A 24,258-nucleotide genomic window follows, 5' to 3' on the forward strand; every position below is an offset into this window, starting at 1 on the left:
AATTATAGAATTAGAGGCTAAGAGGGCCCGTAAAATTTAGCTTAATAAAAATTCATGTTTTACAATGGAATAAAACCTCTTATGAAGTGAAATAAATTAGAAAACTGAAAGGTTGAAGAGAGAAGAGTTTAAAATACAAGTTTAGGATGCATCTATACTGATAACTGCATTTGATACATGTTTAGTTACGCTTTTCCTTGCATCTATAGTGTATCTTTTGAATACTTCTAAGTACTTTTAAACTTTCTTTACAGCTGTACGTAGCAATACAGGGCAGAAAACTCAGCCAGAGGTGATGTCACAGAATGCAAAGAAGCTAATTCAGAAAAATCTTGCCACGTCAGCAGATACTCCTCCAAGCACAGTCCCAGGAACTGGGAAGAGTGTTGTCTGTAGTCCCAAAAAAACAGCCAGGGACCCTAAAACAGGAAAAGGTAAATATAGGGCTTTAAAACAAAATGAAAAACCCCACCACTGGCAACAATAAAGCCCCAAAACACATCAATGGGCTTCCGTGCAGGAATGTGAAGTTGAAGTAATTTTATTTTCTACTTCTAGCTGTGCAGGAAAGGAATTCCTACGCAGTTAGTGTGTGGAAGCGGGTGAAAGCCAAGTTGGAGGGCCGAGATGTGGATCCCAACAGGAGAATGTCTGTTGCTGAACAGGTGAGTTGGAAATAGTGAAGCTCCAGTACTGGTCCTTGCTTTACATATTTGGTACTAAGTGCATGTGTATGTGCGCTGAAGTAGGCCTTAAAGACTAAACTCCTGTTGTGAACAGGGGGTCCCTTTTGAGTGTGTCACATTCCAATGTAAATCAAGCTATGCTGCTGCTTTCTATTGCTGCATTCTTTTTGTGTTTTATCAAATGCTTTTGTTTTCTATATCACAGAATTATATAAATTTAATGAACTGGATTATTAAATCGCTTTTTGTGTATCAGTCAGCTAACATCTCTTACCCAGCAATTGATAACCAGGGAGAACATGAGATCTGTGCAGCTGTTGGAAGAACAGAACTTGTCTGTGTTGACTAGTGTGACACAACTGTGTTCTCCTGTCTCTGGGAAGCTGAGTCAGGGGACCCAAGATGTCCACATAAGTTTGCGATTATTGTGACTATATTCAAGATAGGGGCTATAAATGAGATGATGTGTGACCTTTTTTGCCCCCGCAGTACAAATTCCTGTTTCTTGCATGTACTCCACAAAGCTGTATAGGATCAAGTGCACCATTACTATAGATTTTTTCACTGAAGTTCTGCATTTGCAGGTGCCATTCCTCACTAGATTCTAAGATAGCTTGAACGCTTTGAAAAACCCATCTTTATTTTTAATTCCTTGTTTGACCTTTTTATTAGGTTGACTTTGTGATTAAGGAAGCAACTAATCTAGATAACTTGGCTCAGCTGTATGAAGGTTGGACTGCCTGGGTATGAGTAGGGAGAACGCAGATCAGTCTGGTTCAGCGAGGTCAGACATCCACCAGAATCAACTCGGCCTCAGGCATCCGTAGCCGCACCACAGCCGGTGGTGATGCATACTGGGGCTTAATCTGAGGAAACCTAGGAAATCTCGGTGCACTGGGAAGTGAATCCTGCAGGATAGCTGCACTCAGGGATACGCTAAACACAATGGTCTGCAACCCCCAAGGTCAAGGGTGAAAGCTCACTGCTTGAACAACACAGTTTGTCTTTCTGCTCTGGAAGAACTGCCAACGTGTCTGGGGGTTAAGCTGCAGAAAGAAATCGGGATGCTACAAACCGCAGAGTGATTTGGAACTCAATTCCACCTGACCCTGTGAACAATTCAGGAAACACCGAACCCTGTTCAAAGAAAAACAGAAAAAATGGGGCCATGAAGAAATCACAGCAGGGGAAGATTTGATGCATTCAGATTCTTGTTGCCATGGCAACGGTGCTGGTTGAGTTGACCAGTTAGTGTGGAAAAAGGCTACAAAATGTAAACTTCAGAAATGGACTGAAAGCAGAGAGCTATACATCAGATACACGCTGCATTGGAAGAACTTCTGAGATAGAAGAAAAAGCCTTTGTTCTCTTCTCCCTCCCCTCTTTCCTTTCTCTCCTCCCTCCCAGCCTCTCCTTGCATACACCCCTCTTGGCTTATTCTTGTAGGCTAGGTGTACTTCCAATATACTTTTTATTTCAATCCTTCTACTTCACAGTTGAGTCAAATTAACAACTTGAAATTTGTTTGGTAAACGTTTTCCAAAAGCACTGAAAATAAGAGAACATCAATGATGACTTACGAGTTGGATGGTCAAATGCAAAATGTAATTTTGGTTATTCTAAAAGTCATTTCTGTGATTCTGTTATGTACAGTTTCTCAAAATTGTCACTGTGCATTTAAAAGTAATGAATCCTACAGGCATTTGATTTAATGTGCACTTCCCTCTGCTTGCAGTGTACACCTTTTTGTAATTCGAATTGTCCCTCCAATCTCATTCTACTGTGATTGCTGTAGTTTCTTTCGTACAACATAGCTAATCCAATGTAATCTTTACCTTTTTAAAAACCAGGATAGAGTATCTAGTAGAGTTTTACATTGTTGATGACAGATAAACAATAAAGTGATGTTCTGGTGGAGGTAGAGTGATATGCTTTTTACTTCACTTTCCTAATACTTTTAGTTTACACTTGTAAATTAGAGTGCTTCAGCTCACAGGGGGGTATACATATAATCCAGGAAATGAAGGACTCTCCAGTTTTTGTTAACTAGATCTGTAAAGACTTCTGCAAAGTATTTTCCTTTGCCATATTACTTCTAGAGATGGCCGTTCAATAATGCATCCATAGTGAATCTGCCACCAAGGTCTTTTGGTTTTTTTGAATCGGTTCTGCACTCCAAGTGTTATGATGGTCAGAAAAGTCTCTCTAAAAAGGGCATCTTCTTACACAGATCAACGTCCTGCTTGTCTGCCAGGTGTCTCAAAGACTTTTTCCTTTCCTAATTGGGACACCTTTAGGAAAAGGCATCTTCCTTTTCTTAGAGCAGATAAATCTAACAATTCAGTTACAATTGCAGAATCTTACAGGTGCTGATAGCTAAGGCAGAAGTGCACACTGGTGTTCTCAAGCCAGATAAACTTGCATAGCTATGTATAAAAAAATTTTCGTTTGTAAACTTGATGAATTCATCACGCACAGTTTCTGAAAAACGATAGATGTGGGAAGATCCTTTATGCCATTTTAGTCACCTTTCAGAGTAAAAACACTTTACTGCATTTTTTCAATCAATATCTAAGTATTAAAGGATTTGAGCCAAGCTCACTACTGGCCTAAAATTCATTTAATTGAATGGATTTGCAGCAGTTGTCTGCTTAGAGAGCTTGGCCAGTAATTTTCAGATAACATGCATTCAGATTTCGGCTAACACCAGGCATAAGAAATAGACAAGCTTGTATTATTTTCAGTATTTGCACTATGCTAGCTGCTCTGCCTCCTCAGTTGGACTTAGAATTCACTTTCTCCCCTGTTGCCAATTTTTTGTGGACATGCACTTTGAAGTGTAAGAATTTTCTACAGGCCTTTTTTGCATTCTGATTGCCTGATTAGTGAGGTCACAGGCTTTGTATCAAGCCATACCCGTGCAAGATGCATTCCATTGCTGTTGCTCCCTGAACCCTCTGCCAGACCGTGCAGTGCAGGAGAAGTGCTGGAACCTTGCAGTGGAGAGCAATTGTATGCAGAACCAGACACTTGACACTGTTGGTCCTTTTTCTTTTCCTCCAGTTAAAAAAATAACCTTACAAAGAATTGGTTTGGAGTACCATAGTAGCAAGAGTGTATTGTACATGCTGTTTTATTCTTGGAAGCTGGGGGGAAGGGAGGGGTGATGCACTCACCTGTGGCTCATGTATTATACCTCTGCTATCCAGAAGTGACACACCTGTGTGGAGATGGGTTCTTACTGCATAATTTAATAAAGTTTTAAAGAAAAAAGAAGTATTCATCATGTCCTTTTATGCAAAACTACTTGTGGTTGTGAGAATTACAGGGGGGAATAAAATGCCGAATACAATCAAATATAAAACAAATCCCAAATTAGAGGAGGATTGTACAGACACTTAAAATTTGTGTTAACTAATGCTGAGGAGACGGCTCAGATGCTTGGAAGTTAGTGGGACTATCAGCTTTGTGTGCTGGTGCATCTTCCTTGGTAGATGTGGACAACATGGCAAATTCGGCACAGTCTTGGTTAAACTCAAAATGCAGATTGTCTGTGTGCATCTTGCATATTAAATAAGACTCCATTAGTTACAACTACTGTTGAAGGTACATCGCTGAGTGATTTTGCTATCCATCAGACTATTAATAGCATAAGAAAAAAATTTGAGATGCGTTTATTAGGTACAATGAGTGGATGGAAGCTTAACATACTGAATGTAAGTGCTTGCATTTTTGTGGTGAGAATCATAGAAAAGGATGAAAGCAGGAGCTGACTGTATTGAATAGCCAGAGAGGAGGCTTCTGCAGGGTGCTGCAAATAACTCCTAGGAACAGCAACGTGTTGTGCTTCTGTGTGTCCATACTTCCTCAAAAGACTAATTGGAATTATTGCTGGCATCGCTTCCTTACAAAATCGGCTTTTGTTTGAGCTTTGTGGGGGTGCAAGTTAGGGATTTTGAGGGTGGACTTTGTCATTTTGAAGTGCAAAATGGTACACAAATAGTCTTAGCACCATGTTAATTAAATTGAAAGTTGTTCAGGAAAGTATTTATTCTTTAGATACAGTCTGAGCCTGAAAATCACCCTGTTAGAGATCAAACAATTCAGTACAGACATTTTTTTACTTTTACAGTATCATTCTTAGTCCTTTTTCCTCTCTAGCAAGCTGGTGAGCTGGCTTGGAAGAGGATTGCATTTTTGGTGCCAGAATGATGCTTTGCCCTCATTTTGGAAGAGCATTACATCCTAGGGAGTATGATTAAGCTCGTTAACATGGGTGACAAACACTTAGGAAGTTGAGTCAGAAGAAGTATTTATATCCTAGTCCATTTCTCCTGTGTTTATTCCAATGCCGCTACCACTTCTGAAAAAAAAAAATATAAATAAACTGTTTGTAAGGATGGTAATTACCAGGGGTAGGTCAGGAGCAGGGTGGTCAGGCGGGAGCCCCTTCCTGCCAAGCCGGGAGGTGTTTCATGGAGTTCCTGCCTGGTGATCCGGCAATCGCACCCGCGGCCGCTGCTGCCTGCAGACGTCAGTCCCAGGCAATAAATACTCGTGCTGGGAAACAGCAACGCTTTAGGTCAAAGAAAGTTTGTGCGTGAGTGCCCCTGGTTCTTCCAGCAATAAGGGGCTGTTTGTTACCCTACAGACATTCTGGAGCAGGAGGTCTGTAGTTTGTAGGACACGAACACGAGTGATGTCGAGAAAAGGTCACGTTTAGACATTCAATCTTTCGCTTATTTGCCTCCTAATAATCACGCGTTCGGCTTGTACACGGGTCAGGCTTTTAAAAATAAAAGCTTTATTCTTGAAAGCCCCGGCGACTTGGTTTATCCCTCCCGTGCCGACGGCCGGGCTGGGGGCCCGACTCCCTCCGCAGAGGCGGCAGCTGGCGGGCCCCTCGCAGCGGCTGCCGCCAGCCCCTCCCCAGCCCCCGCAGGACCCCGCAGCCCCTCCCCAGCCCCCGCAGGACCCCGCAGGACCCCGCAGCCCCTCCCCAGCCCCTCCCCAGCCCCCGCAGGACCCCGCAGCCCCTCCCCAGCCCCCGCAGGACCCCGCAGGACCCCGCAGCCCCTCCCCAGCCCCCCGCAGGACCCCGCAGCCCCTCCCCAGCCCCTCCCCAGCCCCCCGCAGGACCCCGCAGCCCCTCCCCAGCCCCTCCCCAGCCCCTCCCCAGGCCCCGCAGGACCCCGCAGAACCCCGCAGCCCCTCCCCAGCCCCCGCAGGACCCCGCAGCCCCTCCCCAGCCCCTCCCCAGCCCCCGCAGGACCCCGCAGCGCGCGCCCCCGCCGCCCTCAGCCCCGGCCCCAGGGCCGCTCCCGCCGCAGTCGCATTGCGACGGAGGGAGGGGGAGGCGGGGCGGAGGCCCGCGCTCATTGGGCGGCTGTCACTATTCAAATCTCGCCAGCCAATCGGCTGTCGATGGGGAGCGGCAGGACCTCTGGGATTGGACCGCGGGGGTTTCGAGAAGGCCAATCAGAGTGTGGAGACCAGCCCCGGAGGCTATAAAAGGCGGCGGCGCGGTGGGTAGCGGTGGTGCGCGGGCCGGGCAAGATGGCGGAGGGCGATAACAACAGCGTCCACCAGCTGGTGAGCGGGGGCGATGCCGGGGCCAGTAGCCCCTTCTGGGGCTGTCGGCAGGGAGGTGACTGCCTGCGGGTGGCTGCGGAGGGGCTGGCCCTGCCGGCGCTGGGGGAGCCGGGGGAGCCAGGCCTGCCCGTGGCGGCTGGTCGGGGCCGCCTCGGCCCCCGAGCTTGTGGAACGCGGAGGAGCCGCCTCCCTGCGCGCTTTGCTTCCCGCGCACGGGCCGGCTTGTGCCTTCGGGCCCTGGGTGCGAGGGGGCTGCTCTGTGTGCTGCCCCGGCGCGGGCCCGGCTGAGCCCCCTGCGCGCAGGCCGGAGCTCCGTCTGGCTGCGCCTGGTGTGCAGGGCTGACGTTTGCGTTCGTGTCTTTGTGTTTCAGCGTGCTTTGGCTGTGGCATCAAATGCTTCAGCGTTGTAGGAGCAAGGTGATGAGCCTGGCAGGGTGGGCATACATTCTTAAACACTTAAATAAGGATAAGGATGCATGTATTTATCGCTGTGTGCCAAAACGCTGCGGTGGGATGTGGCAGAACCGTTCCAGAAGCATCAGGAGAGGCTGAGGAAGGGAAGCCTTGGAGGGCATCAGTGCTGAAGATTCTGCACAGCCTGGGGACTGCAGGGAAACTGTCACCGGTGTGGAGGTGGGAGGGAGGTCCGGTTTTCTGCAGAAGTGAGCTATGTTGCCCAAAATACGTGCAAAAATATGGGAGGGATGCCTCGTTTGTAGAAGAAGTTTATATCTATGGAAATTTTATGTTGTTTGATTAACGAATAAACACTTCTGATGGGTGTGCTCTGAGTTAGGTGGTCCTTGCTAAAGGTTCACTAAAGCTTTCTCCACCTGACCCAGAGGGAAAACAACTTATAGGGGTTGTTGTCGGGGCTGAGAGAGGCAAGCTGTTCTTAATAACACTGTTGTATTCCAGTCTGTTTCCCATTACATTTTCTTCTCTTGATTGTGGTGTTAAATGCAGACAGCAAGATGAAATAAAGCAAAACAGTTTGCCATAAAATGTCCCCTGAGAAACGCAGTTTATTTTTTCTCCTTGTGTGAGTTTGTGCTTATGACATGAAATGGATAACTGGAAGGTGTTCAGCAGTATGTCAGAGTTTCCTACTCTTTTTTTCTTCCTGAACTGTAGTTTTCAGGTAGTTGCCAGTATTATCACCCAAACTATGCTGTTCGGTGGTAGCTGCACTCAGCTGTCCTTGTTATTCTGGTGGTGTCAGGTTCTCATTTGAGGTAAGGGCAGCTCATAGCTGAGGATGGAACCTGCTCTGCTCTCCCGTGGCACACTGGCAGGTCTTGATGACTTTTAACCTCTTGCTTCTTGGGCAGCAGTCGGTTCTGCTCATGGTTACTTGAATTTTGTAATCTCTGAAATACCTTGTCCTGCTGAGGGGAAGCTTTGTTAAATGTGAAATGCTGCAGGTGAACTGCTTAGCAAGCTGGTGCCAGAGGAGACAGGGCCTCCTTGTGGAAGAAGTGTAGTAGGATTGTAGGAGTAATATGGGAAGAGGAGTTTAAAGGCTGTTTGATATTGGGCAACCTGTGGAAAAACTTCCTTTGTATTCCAAATGGAATCTGTTGGGTAACTGCTGTGGATTCTGAGTTTTTATCCATCTGAGTTATTATCCACATAATAAAACAATTGTTGGACAGTAACTAGAAAGGTTCAGTTTAATATGGTAGAGTTGTCTTTCCAGATACGTATGTAATAGATCTCATGTTGCAGTTTTCCAGATGGTAATGCTGAACACTTGAGGAGTTTTTAGCTAGACTTTAAAACTGGAGTTGCTACTAATCTGGAAGGAGGGACTACCATAAAGGGAAGACTGGGAGAAAGTAAAACATGTTGGTAAAATCTGAGTGCAGGTATTGTTTGGGTTAATAACACGTGCTGGTACTTTGTTAGGATCTTGGCTATTTTCAAGTGTCACTGCTACAATGTCATAATGTACAAAATTTACAACATTATTAGTAATTTAATTACTCAGGTTTGTGACTGGGTTCATTAATTATGACACTTTTTTCAGCACTTAGTGTGGGAATTAATTTGGTATTCTGGTTAGTAATAAATTGTTTTCCTCTCTTTCTGTGTAGGCTGCAGAAACTGCTAGCTTGGAGGAGCAGTTGCAAGGATGGGGAGAAGTGATTTTGATAACAGACAAAGTTCTTCGCTGGGAGAGAGCCTGGTTTCCTCTGGCACTCATGAGTGTTGTTTCCTTTTGTTTTCTGTAAGTAGCTTGTGGAGGGAGCCTTGAACACAAGTGCACTTCCATGGTGGGTAGCAAACCTATTCAGTGAATTGGTAAGACATGTTTAAAAATCTAATAGGATGGCCCTTACTCCATGTTCAGTTTCTGAATGCCTGTGACCTTTGTTTTGAAAACAAAAACCTGAAGTATTGAGAACAGGAAGTAACAGGAGTCACATCCTGCCCAGAGTGGGGGTTGTTTGCTGCAAAAGCTGTTTGTCAGCACTGCTTGCTGTAAGGTTTTTACTATGCTCAGCTCTGTTCTTCGTTGGTGTGTTCATAGTCTGCCCTCATCCTTTGTATCCTGCCTCTCAGTCAAATCTGGTTATTTCCTTTGGCTGTTTTCCCCAAACAAGCATCCATATGGAAAATAACATCAGTAACATCATTATGAAAAATTTGTTTCCATAGGGCAGACTTTCCTAATCTGCATCTCTAGCATGGTGTTTAGTATGAGTTCAGTTGGTTTTCATAGAATCATAAAACTATTCAGGTTGGAAAAGACCCTTGGGAACACCGAGTCCAACCATCATCCCCTACTCTACAAAGTTCTCCCCTAAACCACATCCACCAAAACCACATCCAAACAACCCTTCAACACATCCAGGGATGGTGACTTCTCTCCCTGGCAGCCTATTCCACTGTCTAACCACTCCTGCTGTGATAATTTTTTTTCCTAATGTCCAGTCTAAACTCCCCTGTTGCAGCTTGAAGCCATTCCCTCTTGTTCTGTTGCTAATTACCTGTGAGAAGAGACCAGCACCAACCTCTCTACAATGACCTTTCAGGTAGTTGTAGAGACTGATGAGGTCTCCCCTCAGCCTCCTCTTTCTCAAACTAAACATTCCTAGCTCCTTCAAGCATTCTTCATAAGATTGATTCTCCAGGCCCTTCACCAGCTTCGTTGCCCTCCTCTGTCCTCGTGTCAGCACCTCAATATCTCTCTTGAATTGAGGTGCCTAAAACTGGACACAATGCTCCAGGTGTGCCTTACCAGTGCTGAGTACAGGGGGACAATCACCTCTCTAGAATTTAGCAGCCTGAGCATCCAGAAATAATTTACCTTCTTTCTGCAGGATGATCTACTACTTGGACCCATCAGTTCTTTCAGGTGTTTCCTGTTTCGTTATGTTCCTCTGTTTGGCTGATTACCTTGTTCCTGCTCTTGCACCTAGAATCTTTGGCTCTAACAAATGGTGAGGAAAGCTTGAATTAAACATTTTATCAAGTGTTAACTTTGTCACCCACTTTGTCAAAGTGGGTATCTGACTTGCAAGTGTCAAGTGATTACTTTATGGAGTTGTTGACATAAGAAATCAGCAATCAGCAAATTGTTATTGCACCTGAGTCAAACGGTGACACTAATGTAGGAAGTGAGGGCACTAGTAAGATGTCCTGCTTTCTTTTTTTCTGAAATGACTACAACACCTCTTCTAAAAAAACTAAGATGATTTTGTTTCCAAAGGATTAGGCACATTCTTGGCTGTCCATAAGGATGCTAGTTAGTTCTGCTAAACTATTACTTTTTAGTAATTATTGGGTAATAGATGCTGAGAAATAAAAGTATGAAGAAGAGTATTGCCTGTTATCAGGTGTGTAGTACTTGCGAGTATCACACTGGTATGAGATTAAAATCAGTGATCTCCTGGTTTGAATGTGGTTGCTCTTTGAGAATCAGTTTAGGAGAGTCAGTCTGTGTACAGAAAAATTACCTGGGCAATCACATTGCAGTGCTTAATGATGAGGTATAAAACTAAGGAAGCAAATGCCAGGATAAGTACTGGATAAGTTTTTACTTCTGTAAAAATACCATAGGAGATATTTTAAGTTTCAGATGAAATTTTGAATTTTTAGTTCTGGCTTTTTTTCTTTAATAAAAGGACTACAGAGCAGCAGCAAAGATTTCATGAGATTTGTGGCAATTTGGTGAAATCTCGTCGCCGACTTTTTGGCTGGTGGAAGCGCCTCTTCACACTGAAGGAAGAGAAGCCTAAGATGGTATTGTGTTCCAGGACATCATCTCTCTTGTCTTAGGATGTTGTTTGTTTTGTCTCAAGTATTTTAGCAATGCATGTGTCTGAATAAATGAGTATTTCAAACCAAGACCTATCAGTTCTGGCTGTGACTTAATGCCAGCCCCACATCATATTCAGACCTGGAGTGGCAAGATATGTGATTTAAACCTGCAGTGCTGTGCAGTTAGGAGCATACTGCTCTTATTAAGATAAAGCTAAACTGGGTTTCTTTGTGTAGGCCAGTTTTTGGAAACACAGCTTGTTTCCAATGTACATAACCTGTCCAAAAACCAAAATCTTAGTAATGTGTCAGGTTAGGTACGTGAACTGCTGAGCTTACTGTCCTGAAAACAGTTCCAGGTACTGTATGAGGCTGAAGTGGTGTCAGTGGGGATGGTGTAGTCTGACTCTAAGGGATATCTGGACAGAAAAGAACTGGTATCCTGTCAAACTGATGTTCTGAAAATAAATGTGAGCATACAGTTGTAGGCTCTGTATTTTCAATTTTAACAAGCCAATGCATAGGTGTATTGCATGTGCAAGAGCCAGCAAACTTCACGTTAGTTTTAAATGTTGGAGAGTTGCTGGGTGCTGAAGGGAACAGGAGAATTCCCTACAGATCTGTGGTAACTTTCCCTTTCAATTTTTCAGTACTTCATGACCATGCTTTTTTCTCTTGCCGTGGTTGCCTGGATTGGACAGCAAGTTCACAATCTGTTTCTGACCTATCTCATTGGTAAGTGTGCAGCACACAAAACAAGTAACTTTTTTGCCTGAAATGGTGTGAGGCTGGTAGGAGTAATTATTATATGAATGGGGTGATTTTGTTGTCACAGGGTTACATTTTTCTGTTTTCAAGCACTTAATGGGGCTTAAGGGAAGCAAGGGAATTGTCAAATGACAGAAGCTTGTTAAAGGAGTATTAAATAATGGTTTTTTTTCCTCTCTAGTGAGTTTCTTGTTGCTGTTTCCTGGACTAAACCAGCATGGGATCATTACAAAGTATGTTGGAATGGCGAAAAGGGAGATAAACAAACTTCTCAAGCACAAGGAAAAGAAAAATGAATGAAGACTTAACTACTCTTCACTTTGTGAAAGGTTTCCTTGGGAACAGTTCTGAGAATTAACATATAATTAATAGAAGTTGTGTTGCTCACTGGCTTTTTTTAATTGGCTCCCTGAGGAAGTGAACATGTCACTCTAGCAACTGCTATGGGTGGGTTTGTGTCTCTCTTGCTGTGCTGACTGGGGTTCTGCAGCTGGTCCTGTTTGAAAGATCCTGTCCTTTGTACAGAGCTTAAGTGTCTTCACCAAACTAAGAAGCCCTGTCAATAAACACCCCAACTCAAACAGCAGAATCCTAATGTGTGGTAGCAGTTCTCTAACTGTATTTGTTTCACTGGTTGTTCATATGTGGCTACAGCAAGTAGGAAAGGCAGTTCTGGAAGCTTGCACTTGGGGGTTTGTTACTCCTGATCCTGGTGGGATAGGAATGATCGTAGCTGAGGGTGCCTGCCCAACATTGCTGCAGAAGGTGATTTCATTGTCTCACTGAGTCTGCTTTTTTTTCCCCCTGCATGTACCAGATTATCTGTTGAATAGGAGTCTGGAATATATAAATTTGTAGTTCATTTATTTTGCTGTAGTGTAAACTTCAACTTGTTGCACTGAGACCATTGAGAATGAATTAAGGTGTGTGTCACCTTAACAGCTGATTGCTCTAAAAACTGCTGTTGTCACGGAGCCATGTAGCATGTTTGATTTCATGAATGTTGTTTGTGTACAAAATCACCTTGAATATGCTGGGTTTGTCTTTGTAAATAAGCCTGTCTGAATTGTTTGTGCTTTTCTATGACCTGTTCCTCCTTTTTTAAAAACTGAACTGTCTTCTTTACAGAGCTAAAACCTGTGTTAATGCATTTTAAAAGTTTACTGTTTTAAAATGAACTCTCTTCACTCTCTGTTGTAACTGCTGAATAGGTAAATACAACCTAAACAGAAACTTCTCTCAGACTTGCTCTTTGTGAAGGTACACTCATGTCTTCTAGTCATGAGGGGAGCTGGGAGCAGTGTGTCAGTGCCACGGGGTGATCAGTGCACTGATCAAACACCTTTTGTGTGAAGTAGGTGCCACAGGGCAGTGATGGCTCCTACTGCCGAGGGAAAAGGCTGGAGGTGAAGAACACAGATAAAACTGGTGGATTGTGGGCAAAGCAGACCCAGCTGGTATGTGTCACAGCTGAACTGCAGGAGCTGCTGCGGTGAGATGCAGAAGCTGTTGAGAAAAAGCTGTGTGCCTGGCACAGGCTGGGGGAAGGGCTGGGAACGGGGAGGAGGGGTCGGTGAGTGCGGCGGGGCAGAGCTCCCCCCGCAGCAGCCCGCGGTGCGAGGCAGTGCAGCTGTGCCAGTGTTGATAGCCCCGCTCCTGGGTTATCTCAAAATCCGGTGGAAACACAACCTGTCCCCTCAGCTCCCTCGTGTCACTCCCCCTGTCGAGGGGTAGGTGGCCCTTTAAACTGCAGCAGGGATCAAGCACGCGTGCTGTCTTCTAAAAACTAGTCACGAACAGGAGAAAAAGCCCACCCGCTGCAGAGCTGCGGTGCTGCTGCTGTACCGGCTCTGGGGTCTGGTTCCGCCCCGCAGCTCCTCGGGGGGTTTGTTGGGCACTGCGGAGCGCGCCGCCGGGGCCGAAAGCTTTTTGTCCCTCTCGCCCACCCGTACTCTCGCCCCGCTGCGAAGCGTCCTGGTTGCTATAGGAACCCGCGCTGGCGCGTCGCCCCGGAAGTGCGCTTTGCCGCTCGGCCAATGGGGGTGAGCGGGCCTGGCGCGCGGTGCGTCCCGACTGGGACGCCAAGTCTCGCGAGAGGGCGCGGGGCGCCGCGCACCAGCTCGCGCCCATGGCCCTCCCATAATCCCGCGCGGGGGCCCGGGCTCTTCCTTTTCCGCCATCTTGCTGCACCGGTGAGTGGGGGCGCTGCGGCCTCCCGGGCCTATCCGCCGCCTCCCGGGCCCATCCGCGCCCCCCGCCCGTCTCTGCCCGCTTTGCCGCGGCCGTGAGGCTGCGTCCGACCGGTTCGGCCTGTTCTGGGCCGCCTGCGTCTCCTCTAGCGCTCTCCGGAGCCTCCGGAGCGGAGGGTGGGGGGAAGCACCCTCTGCCTGTGGCTCCGCTCTCCGCAGCGATGCGGGGCGGGAGCCGAGGGCGGGGGCCGGCGCGGCGCCCAGGCCCGGGCTGCTGCTGTGGGGAGTTGGGCCGAGCGGGGCTCGGGTGAGCCGGGCCGCGGAGTCCCGGCTTCACGGGGCCCGAGTCGTGCGGCGGGGCCGGGGAGGAGGCACAGGAGGGCATGGGGAGTGTGCGAGGGCTGGGCCTGGGCTGGGGAGGCGGCCCGCGGGACGCGGGGCTGGCTGCGCTCGTCCCGTCAGCAGGACTAGGCAGGTGTGCTCGCTCGGGGGCCCGGGCTGAGTGGTACAACCCGTCGGATTTCGTGGGACTTGGTCACGTCAGGAACGGCGTCTGGCCCGGAGCAGGTGACCCTGCTGCTCGGTCTGGCGGTGCCCTGGCTCTGGCAGTAAGTGGGGCGACATTGTCGAGTCTTGTCATGCTGTGTGGTGTTCAGGAAGCTCGTGTCTCGATCACGAGAATGCAAGAGCCGATGCCCAGTTTCCAGATTCCTGAGCTGTGCTTGTGTCCTGCAGTTTTCTTGCAGATAACCAAGCCAAGCAGCCTCTATTCTGTGTAGTGCCATGCGTGACCTGGTTTTTGCATAGGGCTAATGCTGCACCATTAGGTTTTGAAGTCCAAACCGCTTCCCCTGGGAAAGGTGTCACCCTGATGAAATGCTCTCTGCGTGGGGGTTTTGAAACCTTTGTTGTGCATGTTGATAAAGCCAAGTTCAAACAGACCTGTCATGTTAGCTCTGAATCCTCGTGAACTTCCTTGAGTATGTGATCTGTTCTGCTTGGTAGCCTTTTCAAGGTGTACCGTAACTTTGGGTCTACAACCAGCCTGACGAGCAGTGTGCTGCTCAGCATCCCCGTGCTGAGCAGCTGGTGTCTCCTCTCCCCACAGGCACCATGGTGCGCATGAACGTTCTGGCCGATGCTCTCAAGAGCATCAACAACGCAGAGAAGCGTGGGAAGCGGCAGGTGCTGATCAGGCCGTGCTCCAAAGTCATCGTCCGGTTCCTAACGGTGATGATGAAGCACGGTAGGTCTGGCCTGCCCAGGGCTGGCTGCTCACACCCCTGCCTCCTCTGGGTGCTCTTGCTGTAGGGTCTTTCTGACTTCCATTGCAATGCTCAAACTAGTTGTGTACAGTGTAGTTACCTGAGCTGTGTTAATGTAGCTAAGCAGGATGTGCTTGATGTGTCTGCTGATCTTTCCTGTAGGTTACATTGGTGAATTTGAGATAATTGATGATCACAGAGCTGGGAAGATTGTTGTCAATCTCACAGGCAGACTCAACAAGGTAGGATATGTCTTTCTGAATTCAGTTCTGTAGGAATGTGTTTAAATGAGACTCTTTTTTTAATGTTTGTTTGCTCCAGTTCTGAAATAATGACTTCTAAGGAAGGTAGTATTAATTTAATCCATGTAAAGGAAAGTAATGTGACTTATCAGTGGTTATGGGATGCTTGTTAATTTTTGTAGACTCATAATAATATGGTGACTAATTACATTTCAGTTAAACTCTGTAAATATTTAAGATGTTTTCATTTCCTTCCAAGTGCTGTGTGTTTCTCTCTTTAAAGGCTTTCTCTCTACCTACAGATTTCTCTTTTTTATTTTAAGCTCAGATTTTTTTGGTTCAAGCTATCTAGAAGACTTGTCTTAAGAGATTGGGACTGAGTTGCTTTCCAGTTGACAAGATGTGGAGGAGAGCAGCTTTTCTGCTGCTGTTAGATGGGCTTTGCTTGCAGTTAAGGGAAAGTTGAATGCTATGTTAATTAGTGTTTTTTAAGTTTCTTGTGGCATATGAAGTATTCATGCATGTTTTGGAAATTCTTCAAATGCTTTTGTCTCAAAATACTGAGCTGTCAAGTTCTGTGGTGACTTGCTGTGTGTGATTGTTTCCAATTAAGCTCTTCAAGTAAGATTCTATAGTAAAGAAGTAAGAACAATTGCTTGGTAGCAGTATGTTGGGGGCTGTCTCCATGATGAATATTGCAGCTGAAAATTACTTGAGTGCAGTAGGCAGAGAATTCTGACACCACCCAAATTACAAATGTTATGTGTCTGTAATAAAAATAATGTATGTCAGGGTTGAGGATCATGTTCCTTGACCTGTTCTGGGACACCTTTGTAACAGATCACTGGATATAATGTTTCTCTCAATAGTTGCAATGAGGGAACAGTTGTTTGGTTCAGGAAATGCCCATTGGGACAGAAGTACTCTTCTGTTCTGCACTTGGATATTAATTAAGATAATCAGAGGCAGTGATGTATCAGGAGGTGATGGTAGTGCTCATGGTCAGTAAGTAGTACAATTAACCTGGAAACTTTGATAACTTTTATGCATGTTCATTTCTCCCTGTTTAAAATCTACAGGGTTTTTTTCCCCCCTATCTTTTTATAATGATTAGAAGTAGAATATCCTGAAGTATTGGCAGGTTTTCTGGTGATACAGGGTGCTTAATAATCCCTAGTGGTTTCTTGTACACTTTTGTGCTCTCCCAGATCTAGACATTGATTTGTGAGTTTAGCTGCAGCAACAGTGCAAGTCACTGTTTAGGTGAGGAGGAGGAGGTGAGGCCAAGGAAAGAAAAGCTGAATTGCTGTATGAGAGTCTGACCTGAGAGAGAGGAAGCTGTTTCACACCATGGGAAATGGATTGTGCTTCTTGGTACTCTCATCTTTGGCTGCCAAAAATATTTTAATTGCAGTTGTTGAATTCTTTCATTCAGTGAACTGGAATGACAAGTATATGAATCCAGTTTATAAAGTTCTTCCACTGGTAATGGAATTCTGTTTTATAGTGTGGTGTGATCAGTCCCAGATTTGATGTTCAGCTGAAGGATTTGGAAAAGTGGCAGAACAACCTGCTGCCTTCACGTCAGTTTGGGTAAGTAAGGAGAAGATATAAGTCCACCTCATATGTAAAAATGTGGGTTTTCTTATTACACTTTGATACTGCCTGAGTTGGACTCACCTGGCACCTTTCTTCTCTGGTCATTCTGGAGGTAGATACCAGTCCAAAAATCCATCTTCCATATAAATACTCTTTTTAACCAGTTTTAACAGGGCTCTGCTAAGCAAGTACCTGTGTTTGCTTGGTTCTGTTAAATCCTGGTTTCACCTTTTCTACAGTTTATGAGTTTATTATTACTCATTTTAATTTTATTAATGGTCATTTATAGATGGGAGGGAGTCATGTAATTTACCAGGTCAATTAAAGTCGATTTTACTACTTTGAACTTCCTGATTGTGTATCAGTTGGTTAGATATTAAGTGATGAGAGGCTCAGAGTCTCTGTTAACAAACCTCCACAATGTAGAAGATCTTACTACTATGCAGAATGTTTTTCCTTCCCAAAATTCACTGAGTCAAGAGTAATAAATGTTGGTGCACCAGGTTGACAGAGCTAGAGGAGTCTGTCCTGTCTAAGGCAGCATTAACAGGGTCATGTCATTTCTGTTCTTAAATGTGCAGTGACAAGCCACTTGCTCCAGCTTCATCTCTGTGGCTTACTAGGTGTCATGTATTTAAGAGAATTCATGGAGTAGTAATACAAGAGGTTCTCCAACCAGGAGGCTGTGGAGATGGATTGTGCTGATAATCCAGATTCGGCACTGGCCATGGCTGAGGCTGCTTCAGGTGTCAGTCCAGACACCAAGCGCCCAGTGCTGGGCAGCCCTGGCACCAAGGCAGCTCTACCTGCTCTGAAGAAAAATGTCTGCTCTAAGTAGTGGCATATTTGTCTGGAAACTACAGAAGTGCTGCTGCTACAACAGCTGATCTGACTTGACAGTGGGAATGTGCTTCTTGCTGAGACTTGGCGACTATTTGGAGAGCAGATGCCTATAAATGTCCTTCATGTGCTGCAGAGTTGTACTTGAGGTTCTTTTTCATTGCCTGAAACCTTAGTTCTGTGAGGCCCGTTCTCACAGGAGCAGAGCTTACTGGTGTAGCACAGACATGAAGTTAGTTCTGTCAGCTCTGAACAGGCGTGGAACAAAACCATAAACTGAACGTTTGTTCTTTCTCACTAGGTACATTGTACTGACAACCTCAGCTGGCATCATGGACCATGAGGAGGCTAGGCGAAAACACACAGGAGGCAAAATCCTGGGATTCTTTTTCTAAAACTTGTAAAAAAAGAGGATACTAATAAATTACTCAAATGGACTCTGTTTCCAGTTGGTATTTTCATGACTTCTAACAGTACCTGTGATAGTGCTTGTAGCAGACACTTCTTCAACAGTACTGAAGTTCTGTCTTTACTGGAGATGACATTTGGGTTCCATGGCAGCCCTGGTCACAACATGCATTTCTGTTAATAGTATAATGTCCTTTCAGTAATTACCACTTAAATTGCCGCACAGCTCACTGTACAGAATAGCTTCAGCAGGGGAATTGCATACTCTGCTATCATGTGGTGGGGTTGCCTCTTGGGTGTTGGATACATCTGTCTCCATAGTTACATAGGTATGTGACTCTATAATAGTTTCACCTTTTAGCTTAATAATAGAAGATGCCTGAAGATACTTCCTCTTTATGGTTTAAAAAGTTATGAAGTACGAGATTGAGAAGTAATTAAGATTGTGAAGTTTGATTTTTGAATCACAAACTTGTTCCACATCTTACAGTGTAAGGAGTGACTGAGGTACAGAGGTGAGTAATGTTTTTCATCGAATTTCTAGTTTGAAAGTTCTTTGAAACATCAGTTCTGGGTAGGGTAGTTGCAGCTGCTTTGCATGTTACTGTGAGGATGTAACTTTCTGTCGGGAGTGAGGAAATTAGGGTATCTGAACCTAGAGGCGTGAATGGTATTGAATGAGTTGTTGGTCTTTGTTTCAGGCATCTGATGCATGACAGCACAGTGTTCTTGATGCAGAAAAATCAACAAATTTCTTTGCAAGCAGTACACAGCAGGTAGCTGCAGCTGAAGAGCTACTTGGATGGTAGAGAAGTGAGCTGGGCTCATGGCATTTTCCTTCAAAAGCAGTTGGAGATCCCTTGCCTCATTTTCTGTGGAGTCTTCATTAGAAAGGAACTCATTCAAATGTAGCAAGCCTGTCTCAGCAAGCTTCAAAGCAGCAGTTGAATTTGTGGTTCTCCTCATACAACCAGTTGGAAACAATTTTCCTTCTTGGTGATATGTCCTGATGATTGATGTGTGCAGTTGCATGAGTTGGGAGTGTTGTGCCTTGAAGGTGACACTGCGTCAAAGCTTTTCAGAGAGCCTTGGGATGGAAGTGACTGGCTCCAGGCAAAAGTCTTTGTCACTATGTAACCTGTTGCAGCTCTGTTACTTTTTATGTTGAAAGGCGAAAGTGATACTTAGCACTGAGCAAAAGGGTCAGTTAAGACCTAGACAGGCAGCACAGTTGCCTGGTGTCGTGGCTCTTTGAGGAGCAATGCTTAGCCTAAGTGTGCTGGTGGGCTGCACTAGTGTCCCCTAGCACACCTGCAGCTTGACTGAAGAGCAGGGGAATAATAAACTGCAAATTTGCCTCTTGTCTCAGTCACATGCTGCTTAAGGTCAAAATGTGGATTGCAGATGGCATCAAAACATTCACATGCTGTCAGTACGGTTCTCAGTTTGATGGGAAACAAAGTTGCTTAGCTGAACTGTACACTGAAATACAAAGTAGTGAAGAAGTCAAAAGGCCCCTTTTTATTGTGAAATCAAGGTATTTTGTTGCAGGGTTTTTTTTCTATTAACGGAGATAATTCTGCAGTACTAAACACTGACAGATACGAGGTTTTGTATTTCTTGCTCAGAATAACCCTGAAGTTAATTCCACTATTACTTTTTAATAAAAATATAGATTTGTATCAGTCTGGAATAGAACACACATTTCTGATACCTGATGGAAGAAGGTCAGTGATACTTTAAGGTTTCATTTAAATTAATTTACTGTAGCTTCAAGTTTGAAGTGCTAGTTTGACATCCATGTTGAAACAATTTTTATACAGGAAACATCTGTTTTTCTGAACCAGTTTACCTGTGTATGTGCTTTCCTACCACAAAGACTTCTGAAGTAAGATAATTTCTGATGTTCCCAGGTGGTGGACCAATTTGGAATAGACTGTTAATTTATTTCACAAGCCAGCCCAATGCCTTGTGTAGAGTCATTAAATGGAAATGAGAGCTCCAGTGCAGAAGGAATGAGGAGGAAGCAAGAATGGAGCAGGAGTTGCACCTTTTCCACAGTATATCTGAGGTAACTACATGCTGGTTTACCACATGTGGAAGCTGATGCAGCTGATCTAAGTTCATAAGATGATCTCTGAGCTTGCACCTCACTGACGAGAGCTTTTTTCCTGGGCAGTCACTGCTGGCTGAGACCCAAGGAACTTCTGAAGTGGGACTCAGAGTCTGACACACAGGATTGCAACTCAGCTGCTTTAAATGAGTTTGCAGACATTTTTGGACATGTTTAAAATCTGAAAATGGTATTTTATTTTAAGCCTCAGAGATGTTTTTTGAGCTGAGGGCACATGTCCTGGGAAAACAGTTTGTAGGTAAAATTAACTATTGTTTTGGGTAGTAAAAGGATTAATAGGCAGAGGTGAGAGGGAAGTGGCACAAAGCTGAAGGTGCAGCACGGGTTGCAACTGCCAATCTGGGTGAAGTCTGGAAGAAGTGTTTGGTGCCTGTGGAGCAGAGAGGGAATTAAGAGTGGAGCCTTCCCCTGTGGGACAGAGGCAGCTCATCTTCATGAGGGGAAATAGGGTGGATGACAGCTGGAAAGGTGTCTGTGCTGCAGTCCCTTGAATTGCCAGCCTTTGCCTCCGGGGCTGTCCTGGATACCTTGCAACCTAACACTGAACAAGTCTGGAATTGGTCATGTCACCTCTGTACCCTGTAGCTGCAGAGTCTAGAAGTCCTGGCCTTGTGGCTGGAGGTCTGTTTCTGTGGCCAAACCAAGTCTGAACAGCTGGGTTTGGGGGAGCGCGGCTGCTTGCCTGGCTGTTGTGGCATGGAGGGCCTGGATACACTGCAGCATGAATTGTGTATGGAGATGCTGCACTGCCTACAGTCCCTCCTACCTGCTCAGTTGGTCACAGGAAGGTAAGCACCAGTAACCTCAGCCACAGGTGGTATAATGGGGCCTGACTTACTGTGAGCTGTGCAAATCACTTAGGAAGTCAGAAGTAGGTGAGAGTTGGTGACTCCTCTACTAAGTACATCCTGGTCTTCTGCTGTCAGATACAAGATCAATTTTTTATGGATGCTTTTTGCAATTGCTTATTATGCCATTGTTTAAGAACAGGGTAAAACATGTTTGAACGGCCTGCCACGCGTGAAGGGAAATAGCGAGTTATACTTGGGAGGTTGTCAACAGATGGCAGCATCTGACTGAACGGCTGGAGGCTGAGGGTGCTCTGTGTTGTGGGAGGAGTCCCAGGTGGGCTTTTCATTGCTGCTGGTCTCCCTGCTCCTTCTCCAGAGCTAAATATCCTGACTTCTCCTGTATTCTGGTCCTCAAAGATAATTTTTTCTGTCTTTGATGCAAAAGAGCTTGATTTAAGATAATATGGGAGGTGAGAATTAAGTATGGATCTTCATCATGCAGCAGCTGGGTAAAAAGCCTGGTGCATGACAAGGGCTTCACTGGAAATGCCCTTTCTCCTCCTCATTTTGTTTGTTTTCTGCCAGCTGATTCAGTCAGCTCCATTCCCCCAAACAGAGCATGTGGTTTCTCAAACTCATGTGCCAATTCCTTGCACCAGAGATGCAAGCAGTAATTAAACTTTGGTTTTCAGTGTCTGAACAGTTATTTGAGTGACTTTCACACCTGCTGGAGTCTAGAGGAAAGCAGCAATGAAAGGCAAGAATGTGTGTGGCCATGCAGCAGGAAGCTGGAAGAGAAAAGTGGTGGAAGTGGTGAGTGAGGCTTTAGAACTCACCTCGGTGGGTTTGGCCCTGGGTAGTTATTTTATTTCACAGCAGGGAAAGAATGAGAGGTTGCTGGTGGCTGGTGTGAGGGGCCTGATTGCAGGGTGCAGGAGTGGGGGGCCTGGGAATGAGCATGTCAGGATGTGCAGATGAGGCTGGTGGTAGAGGATAGGAGACATCGTTTACTTCTGAAGGATTTGGAACTGCCAAAACTATTATTTTGGGGCTTTTATTTAAACTTACATGCTTTGAAATGACAAGATTTTTAGTGTTTTGTCTAATGCTATTCAGCTAATTTAGATTTAAGATAAGACTACTCTTCAGTGTCTTACTGCCAGTTAAAGCAAATTTTGAGCTCTCAGTATATATTTGGGTGGATTTAATTACATTTTAGTCCAGAAGACTATTCTAGTAGAGTGCAGGAGCTTCAGAAGCTGGTGGCCTCCGTTCTCACTCATGCCTCTGATGCTTTCTCTGCTCAAGTGTTGCCATTTAAATAATGCAGTTTTATTTTAAAAGAATTATCAGTTTTTCTGTTAATTCTCCTGCTGTTCACCATCTCCTGGTTCTGGTTTGTTGCATTTTGACTATCAGCTCATGACCTGGATTAATGTGGTTTTCTTTACAAATATTTTTACAAAGAGAAAAGTGGTGACATAGCAAATGACAAGTATAACTGGGTAAACTGCTTGAAATGCAAAGGTGCATCTTCTGCTGCGGAAAAAGTAAATTATATTGACCTCCTGCTCTTCTCTAACAAAGTGAATGAGGGTGTCTGAAGGCATAAAACTTCCCACTTAGTTTTAAGTTGATCCAGTCTGGTTTATTATGTGAGATATATAAGAATAATCTCATAAAAACTCTAAAAATAGAGGAGAATGTGTAGAGAGAAATGCTGTGGTTCTGGTGGAGAAAATGGGAGTTTTGGCCTTTGCTAGGACCATTCTTAATGTAGCTGGTACTGCTGGTGTCCAGTGTTATGTGGTGGCTACCCATGGCTTTGGAAGGTGTCCTGGCATTTCTGATCTGACTGCACTGGGTTAGCAGTCACCAAGTGATTCTTACTCAGTGAGTGGCTGCTGATTTGAACCAACACATATTTACATAGGGAGCACAAATGAAATCTGTACCCTTGGGGTGCTGTGATGCACCTGCAGATGTGTCATGTTGTGAGTGGAGCATCAGCACAAGCAGGGAAATTCACCATCTCCAAAAGGGTTACAGCTCCACCAGGACAGACTGTACTGACTGGATATTTTCTCATGCAGTATCTAGAATGAAAGATAATGAGATGTTTGATTAATAATGACATTACAACTTGGTAAAATGTGATACTTGTGATATGACAGTATTTTAGTCCTGCTGGGTCTGTGTAACACAGGTTTCAGCTGGGTGCTGAAAGCAGGAGGGTGTGCTAGTGGTGGAGCTACCTTTGCAAGTGGAGCAAAGCTATGATGATTACTCCAAGCAAGCCTCAAGCAAATTAAAACCACTTTTGCAAAATACCTGGGCCAGTGACAAGCCTCAGTTTAACTGGGTAATCAAATTCACATCTGCTTTCTTCAATAGACTAAACATAGCTGTCTGCTACAACTGCATTGTGTGTCCTACAACCCTGTTCCCCTTCCTTGGTACACCAGTTGTGACACTGAGCTGTTTAAGCAAAGCCTCTGGGGGCATGTATTTTGTTCTTGGGTTGGCATCAGGGCAGTAGTCATTGTGCAGTTGCAGTTGATCAAATTTTAGTGCCATGCAACAGCATAATGCAGCAGGACACTTGAGGTCAGCCAGCTGAAAACATGCAGCAACCACCACTTACACTTTTATAGTGACATAAAACATTGTTAAAGTGGATGCCAAATGGTCTATAAACGCAAATGAGTCAGGTGCATATTTTAATGAAATAGGTAGTTTGTTCTCCCTGTTGTGGGCTGTAATTCTGATCCTCGGGACATCTCATCAGTTTTGTGACTGAGTTGAGAATAGTGATGCTGTTGGTGCAGTTGTGCTGCGGGGGGTGGATGTGGACCTTTGCTTTGGAGTTAAAAGGGCAGGATTCAAGTTCCAAGTATAGCTTAGTTACAGTTTATTGAGGGTTTTATCTGCTAGAGCTACACTAAATCATTGCACATGAATCCCTGGAGTGTCGTCTGCTTCTGGACAGGGTGCCCTAGCAGGGTTTGTGACCCATCCCAAACTTTCTGTCTGCCAAGGAGGTGCATTTCTTCACTGTTTGGGAGTGGTGTTGTGTGTGGGCAGGCCATGGAAACAGAGAGCATTCCTGCTACTCTGTAATCCATTGCTATTCCCTCTTGGGTCTTCATCATTTATAACCAGGAGTTGATTTATTGCGTATCTAATTAATTTTATTTATTGTTCCCGCTCTGTATAAACACTTCATGCTACCGATTTTACAGAAAACTCTTTTTCCAGAAGCTTGAAATCCCCTGTCTGGGATCTCTAGATGTCTCTCTTGCCCTAGTATAGGAAAATATGAAAAAGGCAGGATTACCAAAACACTGGTATGTGATCTTGGATAGAAATATGTATGTGCGACATCCTTCCATCTTCACCTCCCCAGCTACATTAAAGTGGGATTTGCCCCTTCTATTGTGAGGAAGAAACATGGCATAATGCTTGTTTTATTCCACTG

At 45.1% G+C, this 24,258-nt stretch overlaps 3 protein-coding genes across 6 annotated transcripts in view; all 3 read left to right on the plus strand.

Moving 5' to 3' along the window:
* SMG1 (SMG1 nonsense mediated mRNA decay associated PI3K related kinase) overlaps window positions 1-2,603 on the plus strand; it is a 65,027-nt gene extending 62,424 nt beyond the window's left edge. For all 3 annotated transcript variants that reach the window (XM_051631698.1, XM_051631700.1, XM_051631699.1), the window contains 3 exons: window positions 255-434; window positions 559-665; window positions 1,359-2,603. In XM_051631698.1, coding sequence (XP_051487658.1) covers window positions 255-434; window positions 559-665; window positions 1,359-1,436 — 365 coding nt within the window. In that variant the 3' untranslated portion in view covers window positions 1,437-2,603. The remainder of the gene's footprint in view (window positions 1-254; window positions 435-558; window positions 666-1,358) is intronic.
* A 3,587-nt stretch (window positions 2,604-6,190) lies between these two features.
* ARL6IP1 (ADP ribosylation factor like GTPase 6 interacting protein 1) lies at window positions 6,191-12,549 on the plus strand. The gene is made up of 6 exons (XM_051632386.1): window positions 6,191-6,278; window positions 8,375-8,508; window positions 9,605-9,724; window positions 10,409-10,526; window positions 11,195-11,279; window positions 11,494-12,549. Exons 1-6 carry the CDS (start codon window positions 6,243-6,245, stop codon window positions 11,610-11,612), a joined length of 612 nt encoding a protein of 203 aa, XP_051488346.1. The 5' UTR covers window positions 6,191-6,242; the 3' UTR covers window positions 11,613-12,549.
* Window positions 12,550-13,455: 906 nt separating this feature from the next.
* Window positions 13,456-17,884, plus strand: RPS15A (ribosomal protein S15a). Of its 2 annotated transcripts, none has more exons than XM_051632460.1 (5): window positions 13,456-13,504; window positions 14,610-14,747; window positions 14,929-15,008; window positions 16,516-16,601; window positions 17,749-17,884. In XM_051632460.1, exons 2-5 carry the CDS (start codon window positions 14,615-14,617, stop codon window positions 17,840-17,842), a joined length of 393 nt encoding a protein of 130 aa, XP_051488420.1. In that variant the 5' UTR covers window positions 13,456-13,504; window positions 14,610-14,614; the 3' UTR covers window positions 17,843-17,884. The 2 variants fall into 2 exon arrangements, with proteins under 2 accessions (XP_051488420.1, XP_051488421.1); XM_051632461.1 differs by lacking the exon at window positions 13,456-13,504 and adding an exon at window positions 14,085-14,109.
* The last annotated feature ends 6,374 nt before the right edge of the window (window positions 17,885-24,258 follow it).

The sequence above is a fragment of the Apus apus genome, chromosome 14 (assembly GCF_020740795.1).
Source record: "Apus apus isolate bApuApu2 chromosome 14, bApuApu2.pri.cur, whole genome shotgun sequence".
In the NCBI taxonomy this organism is placed as follows: Eukaryota; Metazoa; Chordata; class Aves; order Apodiformes; family Apodidae; genus Apus; species Apus apus.

What these genes read in the sequence shown, in the direction of transcription:
- ARL6IP1 (XM_051632386.1), top strand. Translation starts at nt 6,243, where the DNA reads ATGGCGGAGGGCGATAACAACAGCGTCCACCAGCTG. An exon ending in ATCTTTGGCTCTAACAAATG is followed by an intron (nt 9,725 to 10,408) that starts GTGAGGAAAGCT and finishes CTTTAATAAAAG; the next exon opens with GACTACAGAGCAGCAGCAAA. An exon ending in AGGAAGAGAAGCCTAAGATG is followed by an intron (nt 10,527 to 11,194) that starts GTATTGTGTTCC and finishes TCAATTTTTCAG; the next exon opens with TACTTCATGACCATGCTTTT.
- RPS15A (XM_051632460.1), top strand. Translation starts at nt 14,615, where the DNA reads ATGGTGCGCATGAACGTTCTGGCCGATGCTCTCAAGAGCATCAACAAC. An exon ending in AACGGTGATGATGAAGCACG is followed by an intron (nt 14,748 to 14,928) that starts GTAGGTCTGGCC and finishes TCTTTCCTGTAG; the next exon opens with GTTACATTGGTGAATTTGAG. An exon ending in CTGCCTTCACGTCAGTTTGG is followed by an intron (nt 16,602 to 17,748) that starts GTAAGTAAGGAG and finishes CTTTCTCACTAG; the next exon opens with GTACATTGTACTGACAACCT.